Source organism: Acanthopagrus latus, chromosome 16, assembly GCF_904848185.1.
Source record: "Acanthopagrus latus isolate v.2019 chromosome 16, fAcaLat1.1, whole genome shotgun sequence".
Lineage (NCBI taxonomy): Eukaryota > Metazoa > Chordata > Actinopteri > Spariformes > Sparidae > Acanthopagrus > Acanthopagrus latus.
Window position 1 is genome coordinate 24,170,057 of NC_051054.1, and position 21,278 is coordinate 24,191,334.

The 21,278-nt window shown below is 38.6% G+C and overlaps 2 protein-coding genes across 3 annotated transcripts; one reads left to right on the forward strand and one right to left on the reverse strand.

The window, feature by feature from the left end:
• Positions 1 to 241: 241 nt before the first annotated feature.
• On the reverse strand, positions 242 to 8,092 carry qrsl1 (glutaminyl-tRNA amidotransferase subunit QRSL1). Its single transcript, XM_037072538.1, has 11 exons — positions 7,936 to 8,092; positions 6,811 to 6,970; positions 6,631 to 6,729; positions 6,446 to 6,542; positions 6,128 to 6,289; positions 5,857 to 6,032; positions 4,900 to 5,012; positions 1,869 to 2,061; positions 1,645 to 1,762; positions 1,183 to 1,388; positions 242 to 770 (listed from the first exon to the last, which is right to left on the reverse strand). Exons 1-11 carry the CDS (start codon positions 7,957 to 7,959, stop codon positions 553 to 555), a joined length of 1,566 nt encoding a protein of 521 aa, XP_036928433.1. The 5' UTR covers positions 7,960 to 8,092; the 3' UTR covers positions 242 to 552.
• Positions 685 to 21,246, forward strand: rtn4ip1 (reticulon 4 interacting protein 1). Of its 2 annotated transcripts, none has more exons than XM_037072540.1 (9): positions 685 to 807; positions 9,722 to 9,873; positions 11,797 to 11,865; positions 12,234 to 12,358; positions 12,945 to 12,993; positions 13,397 to 13,533; positions 13,872 to 14,055; positions 19,906 to 19,998; positions 20,077 to 21,246. In XM_037072540.1, exons 2-9 carry the CDS (start codon positions 9,742 to 9,744, stop codon positions 20,197 to 20,199), a joined length of 912 nt encoding a protein of 303 aa, XP_036928435.1. In that variant the 5' UTR covers positions 685 to 807; positions 9,722 to 9,741; the 3' UTR covers positions 20,200 to 21,246. The 2 variants fall into 2 exon arrangements, with proteins under 2 accessions (XP_036928435.1, XP_036928434.1); XM_037072539.1 differs by lacking the exon at positions 685 to 807 and adding an exon at positions 8,415 to 8,697.
• Positions 21,247 to 21,278: the final 32 nt, after the last annotated feature.

The following is a 21,278-nucleotide window of genomic DNA, read 5'->3' on the forward strand; positions in this document are numbered from 1 at the left end:
GCAGGTATGTTGAGTTGTGTAAAGCAGGTTTGGGGAAGGCCCAGTCACTAGACCCGCTCAGGGGCCAAGTCATTTCAGTTAGCAAGTCTGTGCTAGCAAGGCCCAAAAAATCCAAACGTTTTTCTATCACCAAGATAGCAGATGCAGGTGAAGTAAAGACTTAAAGCAGAAAATGGGTCACTCTGATTTTAAAAGAGTGATGTGAAACTTCCTAAAACATCTCATATAATAAATATCAGTGTCAGAGTAAATCCATCCTGTATTTATTTATTAGCACCACCTTCAGAGAACACATACAGCAACAGATCACAGATTGAGTACAATGTCCAGCTCTCATGATGTGATGAATGTCGTTGAGTTTGTCACTCATTTTAATTGTGTTTCATTCCATCAAAGAAATTTAAAGCCTCAGCTCTGGACTCAACACAAATGTCCTGAAAAGGTGTCTTACAAGCTACAAGCTAAGAATGTCCATCAAATAGCATAGTCCATACTGTGTACCTGTGTTTAGTGACTTTTTCAACAGTCAGTTACTTGTGTCCACAGTTGTCCTCATAAAGCTGAAGCCTGCTCTCCATTAGTCATTCCTGTATCCTTTCTCCTTTCGCTGGAGTCTCCATAGTCACTGATGGAGGGAAACCCAACCCTCTGCTCAACCCATTGGGCAACACTAAGGAGCTTCTTGTCTTGGAAGGCGGGGCCGATAAGCTGCAAACCAATGGGAAGGCCCCGTTTTGATAAAGCGGTTGGCACACAAACAGAGGGGAGACCTTGTGGGAAGAAAAGGAGAGCTGATTAAAAGCTCAGGTAAGGCAATGATTAGATCTCAAGGTTAATTACTGTTTAGTCTGGAGAGGAATAAGGCAGGCGAAAGTTTAACTGAATCTGGACACTCAGACTGTGAGATACATTGAGCTGAAGTCGTGATGTATTTCTTGCCATCAGAGCTTACCAAAGTAAAATGAGGGAACTGCTTTTGCTTATTTCCTCTTTCAATTTGACATTTATTCTCCATTGTGCTTTTCTTATGACAGAAAGTAGTTCTGGATGAAAGGTTCGTTGTTCCGGATGTGTGGGTGTATTATAGTGTGTGTGTGTATCCAGTGATGAAGAATATATAAGTTCCTGATTCCTCCCACACTTCCTATCCATGCATGAACAGTTCTGTTTTTCTCTCTGTACCTGCCATGTTGACAGGCTGGGTGAAGATGTCTTCCTGTGCGCTGCGAGTTCGGTTGTCTTCCTGTGTGAACTCGGAGTAACAGGCTGCGTCAGTCAGAGTGGTGGGCGTCAGCAGCAAGTCCACACCTGTGCTGAACACGTGCTTGAAATCGTTTGTAATAAGTCGGCGGACTTTCTGAGCCTTCACAAAGTAGTGCTGGTAGTTCCTGACAAAATAAGTATGTCTACAGTTAATTCTTGCAATTTTGGAAATATTATAGCTCCACCACACAGTTTCATTCTGTCTTATATTTCATGAAAGACAAATTGGTTAGTGAACAAATGTGCTCATAACTTTTGGATCACATAACAGTATAGATCAAAGAGCAGAGAAAAAGTCACAGCAAAAAAGTGTCAGCTACACAATGGTTTGAAGGTAAGAGACTGAAACATAAGGGTGAATGAATCGATCTGTTGTCTTACTGTTTGAGCAGGAAGTAGTTTCCAGACAATATCCTCCCTCTCACTACATCGTTGAAGCCCTCATGTCGGGTTGAGGCATACATGGCTTCCGTTGAGCTGTTCACTGGACTACGATGGCCTGATTGAAGAGGGCGGGAAATCAATAGTTTTACCCTTCCTGACTAAAAAAATTCAGACTCCCATAATGTGTGACGGAAACTAGTGTAAAGCAGTGTAGTTTATACCATATTCTAGGCCGTCAAAACGGGCCATGTTAGACGCCACTTCAGCATGGCACAGGACGTGGTAGCACACAATGGAGTACTGGGTGTGGGGGAGGGATACTTGCACCACCCGCGCCCCTGCTCTCTCAAACATGTCAGCAACACGACTCCACTGCACTAGAATCTCCTCAGACAGCCCTGGGGCGTGGTACTCCTAACATATATTAAGAGACAGGAGAGACAGAAAAGACAGGAACTTTTAGGAAATCCATTTAATTAGTGTGAATGCTAAAGGCATTCACACTAATTAAAGTTTTTAATTAAAGTTTTTATTCTTCTTCCGTACGTTTTTCGGCACGCTTCTTCTCCTACAGTTCTTGAGCTATTGAAACCATTCAAGTATCAAAATGTGCAGCTTTTTAAGGACATGTGAGCTTCTATTTTTCAAAATTTTGCCCATTCATCCTTATGGGGATTTTTTCAAATTTCATTCAGCTATAACTTCAGCATACGTTCAGCTATTGAAACCATTCAGCTATTAAAATGTTCAGCCTTCTTTCAGCCTTCTGCTGTTCAGCTTTTCAACTTTTTCATAAATTCAGCTTTTTATGAAAAAAATTTAACATTGCCGCAAATGGGAAAAGCTTCAAATCCTCTTCAAAAATCCTTGACTTTCAACCTCTTCTTCTCCCTCATGCTTTGAGCTAGAGACACCATTCCAACTTTAAAAGAGTCACAAAACCTTGAACTACTGGGCTTGTATTCAGTTTTTAAAGATATTGTACGATTTTGGACTAATCACAGTTTTAGTTTGAAGAACTTTTAGCCACTCTTCTGATTTTATAATGGGTGTGTATTGCGTGAGCTAGAGTGCGTGACATCATCAACTGCTGCACCCCAGAGTGTAGAGCAGCTCCAAAAGTGAGAAAAAAAAATTCTCTTCAGCTTGATTTCGATCCAAAACCTTTCACTCAACATAGACAATGTATACATAGAAATGTAGTTGTTGGCTTTCAGATGATGGTCTCATTTCAGATGTACGACTTACAGTTTTGGATGTGGAAGCCCTGGAGCGACAAGAAGTCACTAAGCCGCCCCATAAGCCGCAATGTTAATTTTGAGCCTAAATTTCTGGAAGACAGCAGACGGTACCTGATTTGTCTCTTGCATTTGTGCCCTCATTTCTCACTTTCCAGAAATAAAAACAAGATCACCGAGTTCGGCTATGTCTCCCCTCACTCACCATATAGATATTTTGGCCCTAACAGTTACGGTTTTTTGTAAAATCGCAGGGGTTTGGGAGGCATTTTCCCATTCATCCTTATGGGGACATTTTGTCTCTGCTACTTCTCCAGCGTGTGTATCTGTAGAATGTGTGTGTATTGCGTCAGCTAGAGTGAGTGACACCATCACTTGATTGAAGAGCAGCTGGAACACTGGAGAGAGAATTCTCTTCAGCTGGATTTGAATCCCACATCTTTTACTTTACATAGATGATGAAGCCATTTTAAGCTCTTTCTGCCTTTAACTTTCAACCGATTCAGTGTTTTTTCACCTTTTTACGTTCTTTCTGCTTTTAACTGTCCACCATTCCAGTGTTTTTTCACATTTTTAACCTCTTTCTGCCCTCTTGCTCTAGACCTTTTTAGCCTTTTCAGATATTCATCTTTCTGCCTTTTCAACTCCTTCAAACATTCTGCTTCATGTTCAGATATAAAAATGTTCAACTTTTTAAACTCTTTCAGCCCTCCTCAGCTTATCTGCCTTTTCATCTTTTAAAAATATTCATCTTTGTACCTTTGCAGCTTTTTTATACATTCTGCTTCATGTTCTGCTACAGAAACTGTTCGACTATCAATATGTTCAACTTTTAAAGCTCTTTCTGCCTTTAACTTTCCACTTTTTCAGTCTTTTTTCAACTTTTTGAGCTCTTTCTGCCCTCTTATTCTACAACTTTTCGGCCTTTTCTGTCTTTTTTCTCCTTTTCAAGCTCTTTCGGCCCTCTTGCTCTACACCTTTCTTTAGCCTTTTCAGATGTTCATCTTTCTGCCTTTTCAACTCCTTTAAACATTCCGCTTCATGTTCAGCTTTGAAAATGTTCAACTTTTTAAACTTTTTCAGCCCTCTTCAGCTTTTCTGTCTTTCCATCTTTTGAAAATATTCATCTCTCTGCCTTTTGAGCTTCTTTATACATTCAGCTTCATGTTCAGCTACAGAAACTGTTCAGCTATCAGCGTGTTCAGCTTTTTATGCTCTTTCTGCTTTTAGCTTTTCAGCTTTTTCAGCTTTTCAGCAGTACATTCAGCAGATTTCCCTTCGGCCTTCATCATTCACACTGTATTTTCGCAGGAAATGCAATTTGTCTAGTTGAAGAATATTATTTTAATGCCATTTTGCCTTGAATCATTGATGAATGTTTAAAATCTGTTTGCATATATATATTTTTTAAACATTCAACTATATACATAAATATACATTTTATTTATATATATATATATATATATATATATATATATATATATATATATATATATATATATATATATATACACATACATATACATATATGTATATATGTATATGTATATGTATATGTATATATACATACATATATATATATGTATATATACATATATACATATATGTATATATATATATATATATATATATATATATATATATATATATATATATATATATATATATATATATATATATATATGTATATATGTATATATATACATATATACATATATGTATATATATATATATATATATATATATATATATATATATATATATATATATATATATACATACATATACATACACATATATACATACATACATACATACATACATACATACATACATACATACTGCAGTTCTCTGAAGTGTTTATAATTTAAATCAACTTATTAACTACTTACTAACATTTTACATTTAAAATTATATCAGTTGGCAATTACCACTGAAATGCTTAAGTGTTTGACAATTCCAGTAATCTTTAGTAATGCTGGGACAATACAAGAGAGGATTTACTTCAACTCACCTTGGGGATGCCTACACAGATGTTCTTGGCAGCAAAGTCATCAGGTAGCTCAGTCAGTGAAGAGGGTATGGGAACTGTTGTTGAATCTCTAATATCAAAACCTTGAAGGATATCTGTGTAACATATCAACAAAATCCAGGTTAGGCCCATAATTTGAGTGGAGTATGAATAAGCAACGCTTGTGGTCAAAATGCCATAGTGTATTTTTATTATCAGTATTCTTTGTAGTATTTGGGTTAGGGTTAGGATACATTTAAACTATACTATTATGTTTTAAACACTTTGTTCAGTTTCTTAATTTATTGACACTGAACCCAGACAGCAAACACTGCAACAAAGAAAAGTGGTTTACATGCCAACCTCTATAACCTATATCAGAGAGGGAGCTGTAGTGGTTTACCATAATGTCATGGCTGCTGGGTATTTTTCAATTTGTCCCATCACACCTTCTGAGGAACAGTTAACTTATTATGTATCTGACTAAAAATAAACTGTAATATTTATTGTGCATTAAATGGTACCTGCTCATAGACTGGCAAGCATAGTGTACTAAATGATTTCCAGGCGGAAAACAATTACCTCCTCTGCATGGTCTGGAGAACTGAGCAGAACAATTAGATAAAATATATTTTTTGTTCTTGCACTTCTATACATGTATTTCATGGTGCTGTTAGATTGCTGATAGACTGTCACGTTTAACGGGCTACAGTTACCTGTGTTTATGTTAGCAAGGAGGGGGGGCAATCAGTTTTTGACCTCTATGAAGATGTTGTTTTTGAAAGATTAAATGCAAATTGAAGCAGAATATTTTGGAAGATAAAACTAGGTTGTGAATTTTGGATGATGATGATTACAGTTAATACACTTTTGGATGTTAGAACGCTCTAGAGTTACTGGAAATGTTTCACACGGGTTGTGAACAATCCTACATAGCATGGGTCATCAACAGTTTCCTACCTAAGACGATGGCTGCATCACTGACACTCCGGGTCATAATGCCAGGGACATCCATGGAGTTGACCAATGGGATGAGACCATGTCTGGACAGCAGACCATATGTGGGCTTCAAGGCCACAACGCCACATAGGGCTCCAGGATTACGAGTAGAACCGCCTGTGTCTGAACCCAGAGCCCTGCCAAATGTTACCAATACAGTACACTTTGATTTAATTCAAATATTTCTTTTCTTTGGAACAGTGTTCTTTAGCCAGTGAATGTGTTCACACACAGGTAGCTGGTGAGTGAGGCCACAGCTGCAGCACTTCCTCCTGAACTTCCTCCAGTGACCACCCAGTTAGAGTCTGCCACTGCTCCTGTCTGCTCTCTGTAGGGAGCTGCATAACTCCAGGGGTTTCTCACTGGGCCGAAAGCCCCATCAGTACTGCCTGCACTGTGGGACAAATACATAAATAAGACCAGTAACCTGGAAAATGCACTGTCCAGCCTTATCAATCAATTAATAAAAACACTTAAATTTGTAACTGGTGATTACTAAAATATGGCTGTGAGTAGAAAGCTATTCATTCTGACACTACAATGGCCTTACCCCATAGCAAACTCATCCATGTTGGTCTTCCCCATGAGAACAGCTCCTTGGTCCAAGAGCTTCTGGACCACTGTAGCATTGTAGAGTGGGGTGTACTCTGAAGCAAAAGTAATGGTAGATTATTATTAGTGGACTGACACAGAGTGGAAAATAGATCAGTTGTACATACTGAGGTTTAGACATACCTTTCAGCATCCTGGAAGCACATGTGGTCTTGATATTCTCTGTACAGAAGTTATCCTTGACTGCAAAGGGGATTCCATCCAGATGACCTTTGGGGGCACCTGAGGGAAAACCGTAACAAACAGTTACAGTATCAAATATGACTCTACACTGAATATATAGAAACACTCACATGTCCATACCTTGCAACAGTCTGGTTTCTGCCTCTTGGGCCTGCTTCAGCGCTGACTCCTCTGTCACAGTTATGTATGCATTAAGATGTTGTGTTTTCTTGATGTGGTTCAGACACTTCCTGCAAAGCTCTGTTGGGGAGATTTTTCCCTCTCTGAGTGCTAAAGATACCTGGAAAACAATAATAAAGCAGTAATGTAATTTCAGTTCTTTTACTCAATAGGTCTTTTTTCACAGCAGACAAGTTGACTCGTCATTGCAGGAAAAGTGTGTTACTGATGACAGTGGGCCAGCATACTAGTACCCTGAAATTGAAGCAGCTAAATGGAATTCCATCACAATTAACTATATAATTTACTGCTGTGCTCTTCTTCCTTCTTATTGTGTAATGCCTTCCATGAGAAAGCCATATTACACAACAATTTTGGGGTACTTCAGTTGAGTATTTTAAATTTGTACCCTACTACAATTTTGTATTTCTCCTCCACCAAATTTCAGTGGTTATTGTTTTTTTGTTTTACCCCCACTACATTAATTTAACAGTTTGATACAAATTACTTTGCAAATAGAGACTTTACAATAGTCCATATCATGCCCACCTTGACTGCATTAAATGCTTTTCCCCCGTTAACTCATCATTCATATTGTAGTTTATTGTTAAGAATTAATATAAAACCATAAAACACTGTTTGGGGTTATTTTGTATAATGACTTTTTAAATACTTTTTTCAATGTTTTCTGCTAATACTTCAACTTAAATAAACGTGTTGCTTATTTTACTTTGGCAAAACATACTTTTTAATTCTTCACAATCACGAAACACATTTAAGTAGTGTTACTGCATGAGATTATATTCATTTCAGTTCATGCAAGAAGGGTAAAAGCAGCTTAGTAGTTTTACATAAATCTTCTGCTATAGCATATTCATAAAACTACGTAATACAACTTCCTCAACCAGATAGACATTTGTCTAACACTTGCCTGACAATATGTTTTAGCTATTGCCAGTCAGTAAGCTAAAGTATCAGATATGCTATATTATTTCACTTTGGCTTATATAAGTTGACAGCAAACAGCGTCTACTATGCATTTAACTGGAGCAGACAAACACGGAGCAAGTGAACAGACGTACTAACCTCTCTTATTGTTAATCCGAGCATATTTCCAGCATTTTTGTGACAATCTTTCAAATGGACAGCAACCTTCACACATCACTTGCGGGCCGCCATGTTTGTTTCGATAATGACGTCCAACACCGCTGTATGTGGTTGGACCGCTGTTGAGGAAACCGCGCTCTGATTGGTGTAATAGAGCAGAGCGCTGTCAGAGACACCGGTCGAGGAAGTGTCATGTTTCAGGAGAGGACGTTGAGTCGAAATGAACATAAACTTTGTAAATACTGCATTTTGTCGAAACGAGTAGTTAGACATGTATATATAAAAACAAAATGTTTATAGTCAGAAGGTAGTCGTCGTTATTAAGACGTTTGTTAAGAGATTTACAGGCTGTACGCTTGAATTATTCCTGCAGGTAACAGGGACTGAAAGCGCTGCTAATTTACAGTTGCGCAGTTGCTTCTTTATTTGACAGTATTTAAGCTTTTAGGATTGCAAAGATGTGTTCTGTTAGACACCTAGTGCATAGCAGGTGGTTAATTCGACTTAATAAATCACGAAGGGTGAACACATCATTTTCCTGGCATGGCATTCAGTCAAGACTGTTCAGTACTAACAAAACCTGCATGACTATTATGCCTGCCTGGGTTATTGATAAATATGGCAGCAATGACGTGTTACGGTTCACAAAAAATGCCAGTTTCCCCATCATCAACTACCCAAATGAGGTTATTATCAAAGTGTGCGCAGCAGGACTAAACCCAATTGATGTCAGCATGAGAGGTGAGTGACAAGCCTATTTGCATGTACATTATACGAGTTTGAAAGAAAAGTGTGAGCACTCTCGTGGGTGAACAGAAAGGGGGCAAAAGCCATGACAGTTTGAAAGGGCGCTCAGTGACAGTTTAAGTTTCATTAGCTCCAATGCTCTTTGATGGTTGCATGTTGGAAGGTGTTATGTTGTCTCTGCCTTATGTACATGTTTGTTGTCATATGGATGACTACGACATGGGAAAACATGAAACATATCTTTTGCGATACCCAGACCTGGGACAGTCCAGAAAGTTTGGTGGAGGATGGTTATTTCTTTGGCACATCCAATGCAAAGAGGAGCTCAGATAAAACATGTTTATCATATGTAAGAGTAATTAAAGGTACAGTTCACCCCAAAATCAAAAATACATATTTCTCCTCTTACCTGTAGTGCTATTTCTCCATCTAGATTGTTTTGGTGTAAGTTGCAGAGTTTTACAGATATTGGTTGTAGAGCTTTCTTTTCAATATAATGCAACTAGATAACACTCGACTTGAGATGTCCAAAATAAAACATTTGAAAAACTCAACAGCAATTTTCAGCTTTTGAGAAGCCATGACCCATGGAAGTCATAGCACAAGATGAAAATTCAGTGGATCACCAAAGTTATTATACCGATTCTGATACCATGGGTAAGCAGCAGGGTTGTTTTTCTGATAAATAAATCATGTGATACTGGATCTATATGGGGACTTATGTTGTCATTGATACCAATTCCAGCCTTTTAGGCAGTATTGGAGGAATTTCAGATACTGGTATCGGTAACAACCCTATTTACCACTGTACATTCCACCAAAAAGAAAATTATTTGGTGGCACTGATACTTTTGTGTTCCTTGGTTGGTACATTAGGCAGTCCCTACAAGTAAAACATTGAGTTGTATTATTCTGTTGTTGCAGCAAATAATCTACTGTAACTTTTGATCATTTTCTCATGTTTGACTGTGCTGAAGCTGTAAGCTCAGGCTGATATCAGACACTCTCTCCCTATCAGGGGGCTATGGTGCTGCAACGATGTCTATGAAGAGAGACCCTCTGAATATCAAGCAGGCGGGCAGTGAGTTCCCTCTCATCCTGGGTAGGGACGTGTCTGGGGTCATCATGGAGTGTGGCCTTGATGTGAAGTACTTCAGAGAAAGGGATGAGGTAAAGGAATCAAATGGCAGATGACGGAGCTGTTTGCATTCACACCCAGTAACCACTATGTATACAACTATTTATGGTGACAACTTCCTGCACACAGTAAGTCACGTATGCATAAAGTACGAGTGTAAAGTAATCAGTGAGGGTGCTACAAACAAAAGCATCTAGCCGTGCATGAAAAAAACTTTCTGAAAGACAGATTAGACAAGATGGACTTTTAGAGAATAAGAATAATTAAGAATAAGTCAGTCACTTCTTAAAACAGTGCAAACAGATAACCTGTCCTGATGAATGCTCATCTCTGAGGACAGAGCTAAATCAGTGTTTAGCAGGAAGAGTGTCAGCATGTCAATGGTGCGAGCAATTAGTGGTGTAATAGTGTGGGAGTGTTTTTTGGCTGACATGGAGCTCTGTAATTCCAGCTGATCATCACCACCACACTGTGTCTGCGTATTGTGGATGACCAAGTTCATCCATTCTTGGCCACTGTGTACGCTTTGTCATAGCGATCCTCCTGCCGAAATTATGCACCGTCATGTCAACCTGTCTTAGAAATATGACATGACTCAATGCTTTTCCATCTCTCAACCCAAAAAAACATTTGGAATAGAATTTTTGCACAAAGCTGTGAGATGGCGTCAAGTCTTATTAAGCTAGTGTAAACTTCAGTCAACAGTTGGTTTTGACATAAGTTACCTTGGAGTTTTTTTATTGATATTATTGTAAATTAAATATACTACTAGTAGGTTTTAACTGGTTGTGAAAAAGTCTGTTTAATGTTGATGGTCCTCTTTGTGTATGTAGGTCATAACCTACATACACAAAGAGGACCATCAGCAAGTGAAGTGGCTATTTCTGTACCATTATTACAGTTATTCTTAATGTCTGTAACCAGGTCAGATTCTGCCTTAATTGGGTGAGATAAGTGACGAGGTTAAAGTCTTTTTGATGGTACAGCACTGAGGATGAATTGAGGAGTCTCACAGCTTGAGGAAAGAAGCTGCTCTGTAGTCTGGTGGTACAACACTAAACACAACACTATTAATCTCATATAACCACAAACGGATACATTACCACATCGTCATGTATCCTTCAAACAGCTGAGTTTAAAAAATGAAAAATATCATTAAAATGTGCTGGTCTGTCTCTCACTTCACTTTCAATGTTTTGGTCCACAGGGACCACCAGAATCCCTCAAAAATGAAAGTTCCTGATAGCTGCTTTAAAAAACTGAATCATTGTTTAATTAAATTTAAAAGTTCTTGAGTCATTTTCAAGAAAAAATTCCATGACAGTATGTTCCAGCTTTTTAAAATCTTTTAAATGTTTTTTCTTTAAATTTTTTTTTAAAATGTTGGTGTGGACACATATGGAGTTATTTTTGTGTCTTTATCAGTAGCTATGGGCTGACAAAGTCATATGTATTTTTTGCCCATTACAATATCAGAGATTGTAAAAAGCAAAGTATAAATACATTTGTCAGTTCAAACATAATATTCTTGCTGTACATTGATTGTGTGTCTATACATCCATGCTCCACTCCCACTGTCTTCTCCTAGACCTTAAAAGTGAGTGCTGCCTAGCAGTCACTCCTATTGGCACTGGCCAGTAGAGACATGTCCTACATCTTTCAGCGAACCAGTGGTTCTCAAATTGAGAGAGTTATCATGGGAAAACTATGGTACTAAAGTTTAATGAAAAACATTTATTAAAAACACAAACAAGAGATTGATGCTATAATGCCGATCTTTATTTCACAAAAATTTAACTTGGATCCTTAATCATAAATTGTTTGCTGTAGAGATTTGATACATTACCACACAACCTCATCGTCCTTAACAAATGTGAACTGACTGTACAGAAATGATGACACACAGTTGTTTATGTTGTTGGTTAATGGTTGTGGTTTTACTGTGTCTAACTCAGGTTTGGGCAGCTATCCCACCATGGAAGCAGGGCAGCTTGGCTGAGTTTGTGGTACTAAGTGCCAATGAGGTACTTTTCATCTAATTGATGCATTGTTGTTTTGAGCTAATGTTGTTAGTACTGCAGCAAATTTCTCCCTTTAGTGTTGAGGTTGACTATGTGTGTGGAGTTAGTAAGCCAGATATGTTTCCTTTTTGTTGATTGTGGTTTTAGTCAGTGAGACAGTACCATCACCAGTGTATACTGCTTCCTAATTTAAAAGGCAGGTCCACGTAATGCTGCGCATTACTGCTGCATGCAAATTGGATCAGTTTTAGATTGGCTAACTCTGGCACAGTTGTGCAGTCTCATAATGACTCAGCAATTGTACTGCAGCAAAGTATTGAGGCAGTGCTATTTGTATAATTGCTGTTACTGTGAATGTGTGTTGTGCTCAGGTGTCCCACAAACCAAAGTCACTGAGCCACACAGAGGCAGCAGCCATTCCCTATGTGGCTACCACTGCCTGGTCGGCACTGGTCAACACCGGTGGGCTCAGTAAGGACAACTGTGCTAAGAAGCGGTGAGGGAAGGCACACGCACACACACACACACACACACACACACACACACACACACACACACACACACACACACACACACACACACACACACACTTTCCACTTGTTGTTAATCTCTGTCCACCCCAAAAAAGCTCCCCGTCTTTGATCTAGACAATTATTCCCACAGTGGTCCTTCTAAGCTCAGCCCCTGTTAGCCCTCACTGTAATGAGCCTGATGAGGGTGATGTGCTCTGGTACTCTGGCAACGGCTCAGACACTCTCACACCACAGTGATCTTGACGCGATAAAGCCTAGAGTGCATTTGACATTAATCCTAATGAGGGAGAGTCTGTACAACAATAGTGTAGACAACATTGTTGACACGTTCATGGTACATTTCATTCACGGAAATTTGTATCAGGTGGTCTGTCAATGCAATTTGTAAACTGTGATTTTGTATTTCTGTTCTGTACCTGCCACATCTATTGCATGTCTGTCCATCCAGGGAAAGGAATCTCTCCTCCGTGGCTCTTCCTGAGGTTTTTCCATATTTTATTCCCCGTTTAAATAGTTTTTTCTCTCGTGTGCATCTCCTCATCCCCGCAGGATTCTGATTCTCGGAGGATCTGGGGGAGTGGGAACATTTGCCATTCAGGTAAGGAGAAAGAGGAGCTGTATGTTGTACACATTATGTAATTTTGTACCACAACAGCCTGCTTTCAATACAAAAGTGAACATGTTAACCCTTACTCTATCACAGCAGTGCAGAAATAAACAAGAGCACTGATGACATGGTGTTTGTGTTATAAAAAGGTTTCAGACTTCAGTGCACACCTCGCTTGGTGACCTTAATAATGGAGCTCACATTACACAGATGTCACACTTGATCTCATTAATTATACATTCTCCGTTCTTCTCAAACATTGGGAACACAAACATAGTTAGTTGTAGTTAGGACATAAATTCTACATATTATCAAGAGAATTAACAATTTTAACATACCTTTTTCCATGTGGTCATATTGAAAAAAAAGAACTGATACTATTGTCTTTATCCAGATGCTGAAGGCTTGGGGAGCCCATGTGACTGTTACCTGCTCCCAGAATGCTGAGCAGTTTGTAAAGGAACTGGGTGCAGACCATGTGGTGGACTACACTGCTGGGCCTGTTGAGGAGCCGCTCAGCGCACTGGAGAAGTGAGACAATCACACACACACACACACGTGCTCGCATTCACACGGAGACACACATCTACAGTCATTTTTTATTGGTGTTGGTTTTTATTTGGAGTTGCTATGTGTTTGTGTCAATGACTTGCCCACTTGTTATTAAAGCAACCCTATCCCTTTATATTTATTATATTTATATCAGGCCATTAGTGTTACAGAACTTAATCGTACTCACTGGTAAGCTCTTCCTCTGTTCCTATCTGCCCAGCCATCCTTTTCTTTTTGCACTCACAAATCCTCCCTATATGTATATATATTTGCTTGTGTCTCTTCTTTTCATCAACCCTGCTCCTCTTCACCTCAAGATTTGACTTGATCCTGGATAACATTGGGGGGGACACAGAGCGTTGGGCCCTGAGTCTGCTTAAGCCTTGGAGCGGTGCCAAGTATGTCACCCTTATAACATCGTTCCTTCAGAACACTGACAGACTGGGCATTGCTGATGGGATGATGCAGACGGCTGCAACTATCGCCACCAAAGCCCTCAAGGTAATCATGTTAGAATAACATGAATAACAGTTTGTTTAATGACATATTTATTGAAGGATACATCAAGGATATCAGTTGCTGCTAACCCTAACCATGCCAAGAGTAAAATAGTTGAACGAACTGAAAAAATGGGACTTTTGGGAAGACATTTTGGACAGTACCCACTATCTTGCATCGTGCATTCAACATCACAAAAAAATGCAGCACCATCATTCATTTGAACTTGACCACTGTGTTGACATAATGCGTGATCCAGCAAAAGAAAAAAAAGACAGGAGTCTGACTCAACTTTTTTTCATAACACAATGTAATGTCACCCTGTACATACTGTATAGTGCAGGTGCACATAGCTGGTTGATGACTTTGTGATATGAAAACTTTATTGGTGCTGTTTACTTTGTGATGGTTGATAAAATGATGGCTGCCAGTTATACCCATATTTTGATTAGAACATGTCAAAACCTTGTAGTATTAATCTGCCACTATATTGGTCTCTGTTAATCTAGCAGGGCTTTCCACAAAATTCTGAAGTATGTTCCTACATATGTTGTTGTATCTTCCGTTTGGATAGCTGGAGAGATGATATGAAATGGGGGCAAGACACTAGTGGGACACCCTGTTTTGATGTTATTTTATGGTTGGCAATTCAATTTGTATAATTGATTTTTAGTTGAAATTATTATGTAAGGCTGCTTGAACACCCACAGCATATATTTTCCAGTCCCCAGGCAAAGAGCAATCAGATATCTATGATATGATTAAAAAGGCATTAGCTGGAAATATAGATATAGGCAGACAAACATCTAACAGAGCAACAACACTGGAGATCTCAGTCTCGATTAGCTCGTCACATAGTCCAGTAATCTGGTCCAAACTCCAGCTGGCCTTTACAGAGACAAACTGAGTGGAAGTGTTTGTCATTTCCCTTTAGATAGCAGAAGAAACTGCTCATTACCCAATACCAAGAGCACAGATATCGTCATGTTTATTTTTGCAGTTGCTATAGCTACAGTGTTTCTCAGCCAGTCTTAGTCTTCAGTGTAACAGTGATTAAAACATCCTTCCTGAACTTCATTAATATGTGTTCAGTACATATGTGGTGTTATACTCATATTTAGAATATAGCACCACAGATGGGCTCCTGGAGCTGACTGCTTTGAGTGTAAGTGGTATCCTGTCAGTGTGCCCGCTATGATGAACATTGTGCAGAGCAAAGCTTGCATGCAGTACATTTGTGGCTTGTGCACAACCTCTTTCCACTTGAGTCTTAACCACATAGTCCACAGTATGAACTGACTTTTGATGGAAATAATACATTGAAATTTCAGTGTTGGTGTGGCAACACCTCTATTCCTTGGTTCAGTCATTGGTTACAGCTAAAGCTAAATTGTTTGTGTTGTTTTAAACATGAATTACCTGGAGTGGAAGTATAGTTCTATTTATATGGAGCAGCAAAATAAAGAAAGTTCTGTGTAGTTTCACAAGTATTATCTGGTCCAAGCAATTAGATCAAATAAAACAAATTGTTTCTATTGCATTACATTACATCACTCAGTTAAAAAGAAACTGTGTGTTGACACAGTTCTGCCTAAAACAGGATGTGAGGTTGAGGTGATGTGGAACACTTTTGAAACTTGTTCCAGTGTGTTTTAATGTTTATTTGCTCACGATCCTTAGCTGGCTCTTGTAATGTAGTTGTGTGCATGAATTCATTTTTAGCCAGAGGTATTTGAAACACAAAACAGGATTCTCAGCATACTATTTTTACTACTGCTGCAACTAATGATTTTTTTTGTTTGCGGATTCATCTTTTGATTATTTTTCAGCAAGTTGTTAGTTCAATCAAATGTTTTGTTTCATCCACAGCCAAAAGATGAAAGAGGAAAACTACCTTAAAATAGTCACATTGAAGAGGCTATATTCAAAGATATTTTTTTTCTGAAAAAAAACAAAACAAAAAAAACTCAAACCAATTGTCATATCATCGAATAATCAAATACTTGGTGATTAATTTAATAGTTGACAACTAATCAATTCAATTTCCTCCATAACTGTTGTTGTAAATGTTAAATAAATGTTTTTCAAGTGCCAGGATTATTAATTTTTAAAGCTGTTCTAATCAAAATTTCAAGTTCACCCAAAAATGAAATTTAAGTCATTATCTACCCACTGCAGGCAGAAGGACAGTCAGGTCAGTTATGCTGGATGAGCTGTATGAAGCCATTTTGTGTGTGTGTTTTTTTAAATTTAATTTGATTCATTTTACCTTTTTAAAGAAGTCTCCATCTGCTTTGGTTGTTTTGGAGAATGCTTTTGCTGTGAAGCCCCAGAACTATTTACTTTCAATCGGCATAGGGGTGACTAGATATTTACTACAGATTCATTTTAGACTTTGGACTCATTTTTAACCGTTTGAACTTCTGTTACAGAAATAGGTACTTAACACATACCAACATATTTGTAATAACTTTGATATGCAACTGATCAGAAACAACATTAAGACTGACAGGTCAAGTGAAAAAAAATGTTGTTGCAATGCAATGTTCTGTTGGGGACCTTTGGTCCTGACATTCATATGGAAAATGTGGTTGTAGGTATTTTTTTCTTAACTTAGCCATGGTACAGTATATTTGATACTATGAAATAGTAGTAGATATGTTATCAACAACCTTACTAGCAATTAAACATAGAGTATTTGGCAGCTAAAGAGCCAGATAAAAAGTAGACTTAAATGCTAACTTGGCCCCAATGCTTTCAAGTGAAGTTTGACTTCTCATGAAGTTGAAACTTAACAAAGAGAGTGTGTAAGGAGGATTAGAACACACTGGGACAGCCTCAGAAACTTGCCTATTTTTTCATGCTAAATGTGAATTACACCACTGGGTTTGCTCCAGAGGTCGTCACAAGGAGATGGCACAGGCTAAGCATGTAGACCTCGGTGAGAGTTTGGTGTTCATTGCTTTCCTTGTGACAAAATGATTTAGATATAAAACTTAAGCAGCAGCTGCATAATTTGTTCAGTGCTATACTTTTTAACTGATCACTGAATCTCTACACTTCCACACATAAAGAAAGCGTCCAGTTTCTTCTCTCTCTACAGGATCACTGATCCTTAACCCTTTTGCATTTCGAGTGTCATCAGATAGTATGTGATGTCATGTAATCTGATGCCTTAATGGCACCTTACAAAAATTCTGTCTTTTGATATTTCCATACAAATTCCATGACCAGCCATGTTGCCTGTATACCCACCATCATCCTTTTTTATGGTAACACCTTGTGCTTCAGACAGTGTAATATAAGTAAGACTAGGAGAGGTGGGGACTTAATTTACAACAACTTTGTCACTCATTAGCGCCCACACTCTCCCTCCAATATAAACTTTAGTTTGAGACAAATTATTCAGACTAACGCAGCAAAGGTGTCCTCTTCCAGTGGCTGATTCGTTTCAGTGTTTATGACTGATGTTCTCTCATAGAGCTTGAACAGGAAGGGGCATGTACCTCGTGGAAAAAAATACTCTATACTGTATATCTCCTTGCCACTCACACACTGTGTACTTTGTTAATAAAAGGAAAACCAGAGAGGCATCAGATGGACTTGTCACAGTGTCCTCATTTCTTAAGAGGCCTAAAGGAACATGCTAAGTAACTCCTTTTATATCCAAATCTCTACAGCGGACACATCTGCACACACTGGGTCAAACATAACAAAAGAGCAAGTCAGCTCATTTCTTCTTTTGTCATAAGTTGCAGCGACTCCTACTCAGCTGTTAAAAGCTCAAGGGAAAATGGGATGTGTCTCCACCCTGTTGCCTGACACTCTTTGGATATTGACCCACATTGAGTAGTATGTTGTATTAGACACTGCTGAAAGAAATGAAGCTTCATCAGTTTTCGGAGTTTTGTGTCCTTACAGAGTTGTTCAGGAGCTCTGAATTTCAGAGTCACTGGGGCCACTTGTGGGTCGTTGACCCAACCGGCCTTTATGTGGGTTGCTAGGGCTAGGTGAGCCCAGGTGTGAATGGTTGTTAAGCTGTCTGGCGAGGGAACTCAATGCTGTTCTCATGGAGTCTGTTTCTGACAGTTTGGTCTGGCACACCAGTATCCTGCTGGAGGTCATTTTGAAGGACTATGGAAGTGCTCCTCAGGTTCTACCCCACACAAAGGAGGAGATACTGATCCTGCTGCTGGGTTGATGCCCTTCTACTGCCCTGTCCAGTGCTCTTGTCTAACAGTTGGTCTCCCGGTATCTCCACCATGCTCTTGAGACTGTGCTGGGAGACACAACAAACCTTCTTGTGACCACATGTATGGGTGTGCCATCCTAGAGGAGATGGAGTGCCTGCGCAACCTAATTGGATTACTGGTATTGCCATATGCTACCAGTAGTTTCACATTTAGGTGTATCCATGCATGATCAGGCAGAACCAAAGTGACCAGACCATCAGAAGATCAGTACATTAAGCTGAATGCCAGAGTTTCACAGTAGATACAATTCTATTTATTGATGAATCCAAGAGATGTATGGCACTAACAGTAGGGTGTATGTAATGAAAACAATACTACAGTGTTTCAAACCCATAGTGAAACATGGTGCTGGGAATATTCAAGTCTGACCCTATTTTGCGTACTCTGGAGTTGGATACCTGCACAGAATTGATTCCACCCTGACCAATTACAAGTACCATTCCATTCTTCAGAGGGATGATCCACCCTCTGGTTTTAGCTTTGTGGAGAAGGATTCCTACTGCGGGTGGATAATGAGCCCAAACACACCTAAAAGACCAAAGAAGACCAAGGAGTCCCGGTTGTCATGGACTGCCAGATCATGCTGTAATAACACGAGTCAGCAGGTTGTGTGGAGTCTGTGCCAGCTCGTAAAAGATTCTGACAGTCCTGGGCATTTTTGAAAGATTTGTTTTCACTAGAATTTTAAGCTTATGTTCTTATTTGTATCAAAAAGCATAGTATTACATTCAAAACAAATGCAAATTAGTAGAATTTGGCTAGTGGTCTCAGACTTTTGGACCCCACTGTACACTGGTGTACATACAGTATATAGATGTATAGAGGATATACATGGGTATTTCTGTCGATCCTGGAACGCATGTAGGTCCTGGCTTGCATACACACCGTTGTTTGTTTAGTGTTGAAAGATGGTGTGATGCATCTAATAAACACACACACGTTAGAATTTCAAATGTCATCAAAACTTTTTTAGAGCAATTTGGCTTTTAAAGCTTAAAGAGTTTTGCTTCTGCTCCTGATGTGCTGGTCGGCACCTTGCATGGCAGCCACCGCCATCAGTGTATGAATGTATGAATGAAATAATGTGATTGGCTTTGGACAAAAGCGACTGCTAAAGGGTAGTACAGTACAGAATTCTCACACAGAGGTAAACAAAACAATTATTTTGAACTTGACAAACTGTTTTAAATTAATAATTCAGAGTCATAATTGAAAAGACATTTGTCTGTACTGTTCTACAAGCTCTGCAGATGTGTTTTTTATTTTAATGATTTTTTGACATAAAGATGTTATCAATAAGACCTTCAACGTATTAACTTGTAGATGGAGCAACTGTTAATTTTGTCTTTTAAAAACAAAGATTATCAACATTTATAAAGACAAACAATTCTAACCTGTCTGTCTGAATGTTCTCTCACACATTGCTGTACTATCTGTAGAGCACCAGTAGCACAGTTAGTTATTGCAACGATTATTACAGGAATGTGACCTTACTATGTTACACTGTCAGGCTGACCTTATCAACAGTGAAGTTTTGTTAATGCACATGCTGGAATTGCTCTGTTCTTCATGTGATTTCTCTCATTGTGTTTTCTTGTAGCACCTTGTCAAAGGTGTTCACTACCGCTGGGGATTCTTTGCACCGAGTGGTCCTGCTTTGGATGAAGTAAGGGAGATGGTGGATGCAGGACAGGTACAAGACCAAATGTTTGTAATTCATGATATTTGAGAAACAAGGCCTTTGTGACTTCCGCTATCTGTTCTGTATCAGATCCGGGCCGTGGTGGAGGAGACCTTCAGCTTCTCCCAGGTTCCCCAGGCCCTGAATAAGGTGGAGATGGGTCATGCTCGAGGAAAGACTGTGGTCCAGATCAGCGGAGCGGGACATGACTAGAAGCTCTGATACCAGGAAACATTTTTCTGCACAATTATTAACCAAACTGAATGACAATAATTTGAACCTAGACGGTTAGCTTCTTAGACCCACAACTGCAAAAAAGGAACATCAAGGTTAATACTGTACTGGTATCTTTTCTCATGTGAGAGTTTTGTAGCTTTACTGTGTGTTCAGTTGCTGAAAATGTCTGTGAGTACTACAGATGCTGCACTGTCAATATATGCAAAGAGTAATGAGAAATGTTCACTTAAGTAAAATACAAATCTCTCTCTCTCTCTTTTTTTTTTTTTTTTAATATATTTTTTACAAATATAGTATTACAGCCCTGGAATAAATCCTGCCTTCATGAAGGTTATAATGATTTAACCACTTATGTGTTTTACATTACAGGGGCAATTGTGGTAGACAAAATAACTTAAACATCTATCATATAAAATGTATGTGTATGAGAGTGTAATCTTTAAGATGCCTTTATTACATGCAGTGACTGTGACTGCTGCTTCTGCTTGATGTCATGTTTCTGACATTTGAGAACGAGCTTGACTGGTTACAGTTTGTCCTCAATAATGTAAACATTTGTATAGATTTTATCAGTTATCTTAATAAAATGATGCTTAATATAGTGAGGCTTGACATAATGAACACCTGCCAAAATGGTGCATCCCCGTTCAAAAACCCTGGCAGTAAACACTGTCTCTGAAGTTTATTGATGTTCAGGTTTGCTTGACAGATGTTACCAAACTCTATTGTCGGTTCTCAGGCAGGTCATATAACTTTATCCCTCGTGTTTTGAATCCTTGTAGAAAAACATAAAAGTACACACCATTTTGCCAAGTTCCATTTCATAGCCCATTAACCAGCAGTGTTGTTGAAAATACCTACATTTCATACTTGAGTAAAAGTTAGATATACTGTTAGGTGAAAGTCATCCATAAGAATAATACTTGAGAAAAGTACCTGATATTATATATTTAAGTATTAGTAATGTTCTGGCAATAATGTACTCAAGTATCAAAAGTAAATTACTTTAAGCATACATTTACATGTATCTATAAAGTGTTGACTAGGTGTTATTG

Excerpts from the sequence above, each read along its gene's own strand:
- qrsl1 (XM_037072538.1), bottom strand. The coding sequence starts at position 7,959 with ATGCTCGGATTAACAATAAGAGAG. Across the intron at positions 6,290-6,445 it reads ATGGATGAGTTTGCTATGGG|TGCAGGCAGTACTGATGGGG; the intron begins GTAAGGCCATTG and ends TTTGTCCCACAG. Across the intron at positions 771-1,182 it reads CCAGCCTGTCAACATGGCAG|GTCTCCCCTCTGTTTGTGTG; the intron begins GTACAGAGAGAA and ends TCTTCCCACAAG.
- rtn4ip1 (XM_037072539.1), top strand. The coding sequence starts at position 8,415 with ATGTGTTCTGTTAGACACCTAGTGCATAGCAGGTGGTTAATTCGACTT. Across the intron at positions 12,359-12,944 it reads GACAACTGTGCTAAGAAGCG|GATTCTGATTCTCGGAGGAT; the intron begins GTGAGGGAAGGC and ends TCATCCCCGCAG. Across the intron at positions 12,994-13,396 it reads TGGGAACATTTGCCATTCAG|ATGCTGAAGGCTTGGGGAGC; the intron begins GTAAGGAGAAAG and ends GTCTTTATCCAG.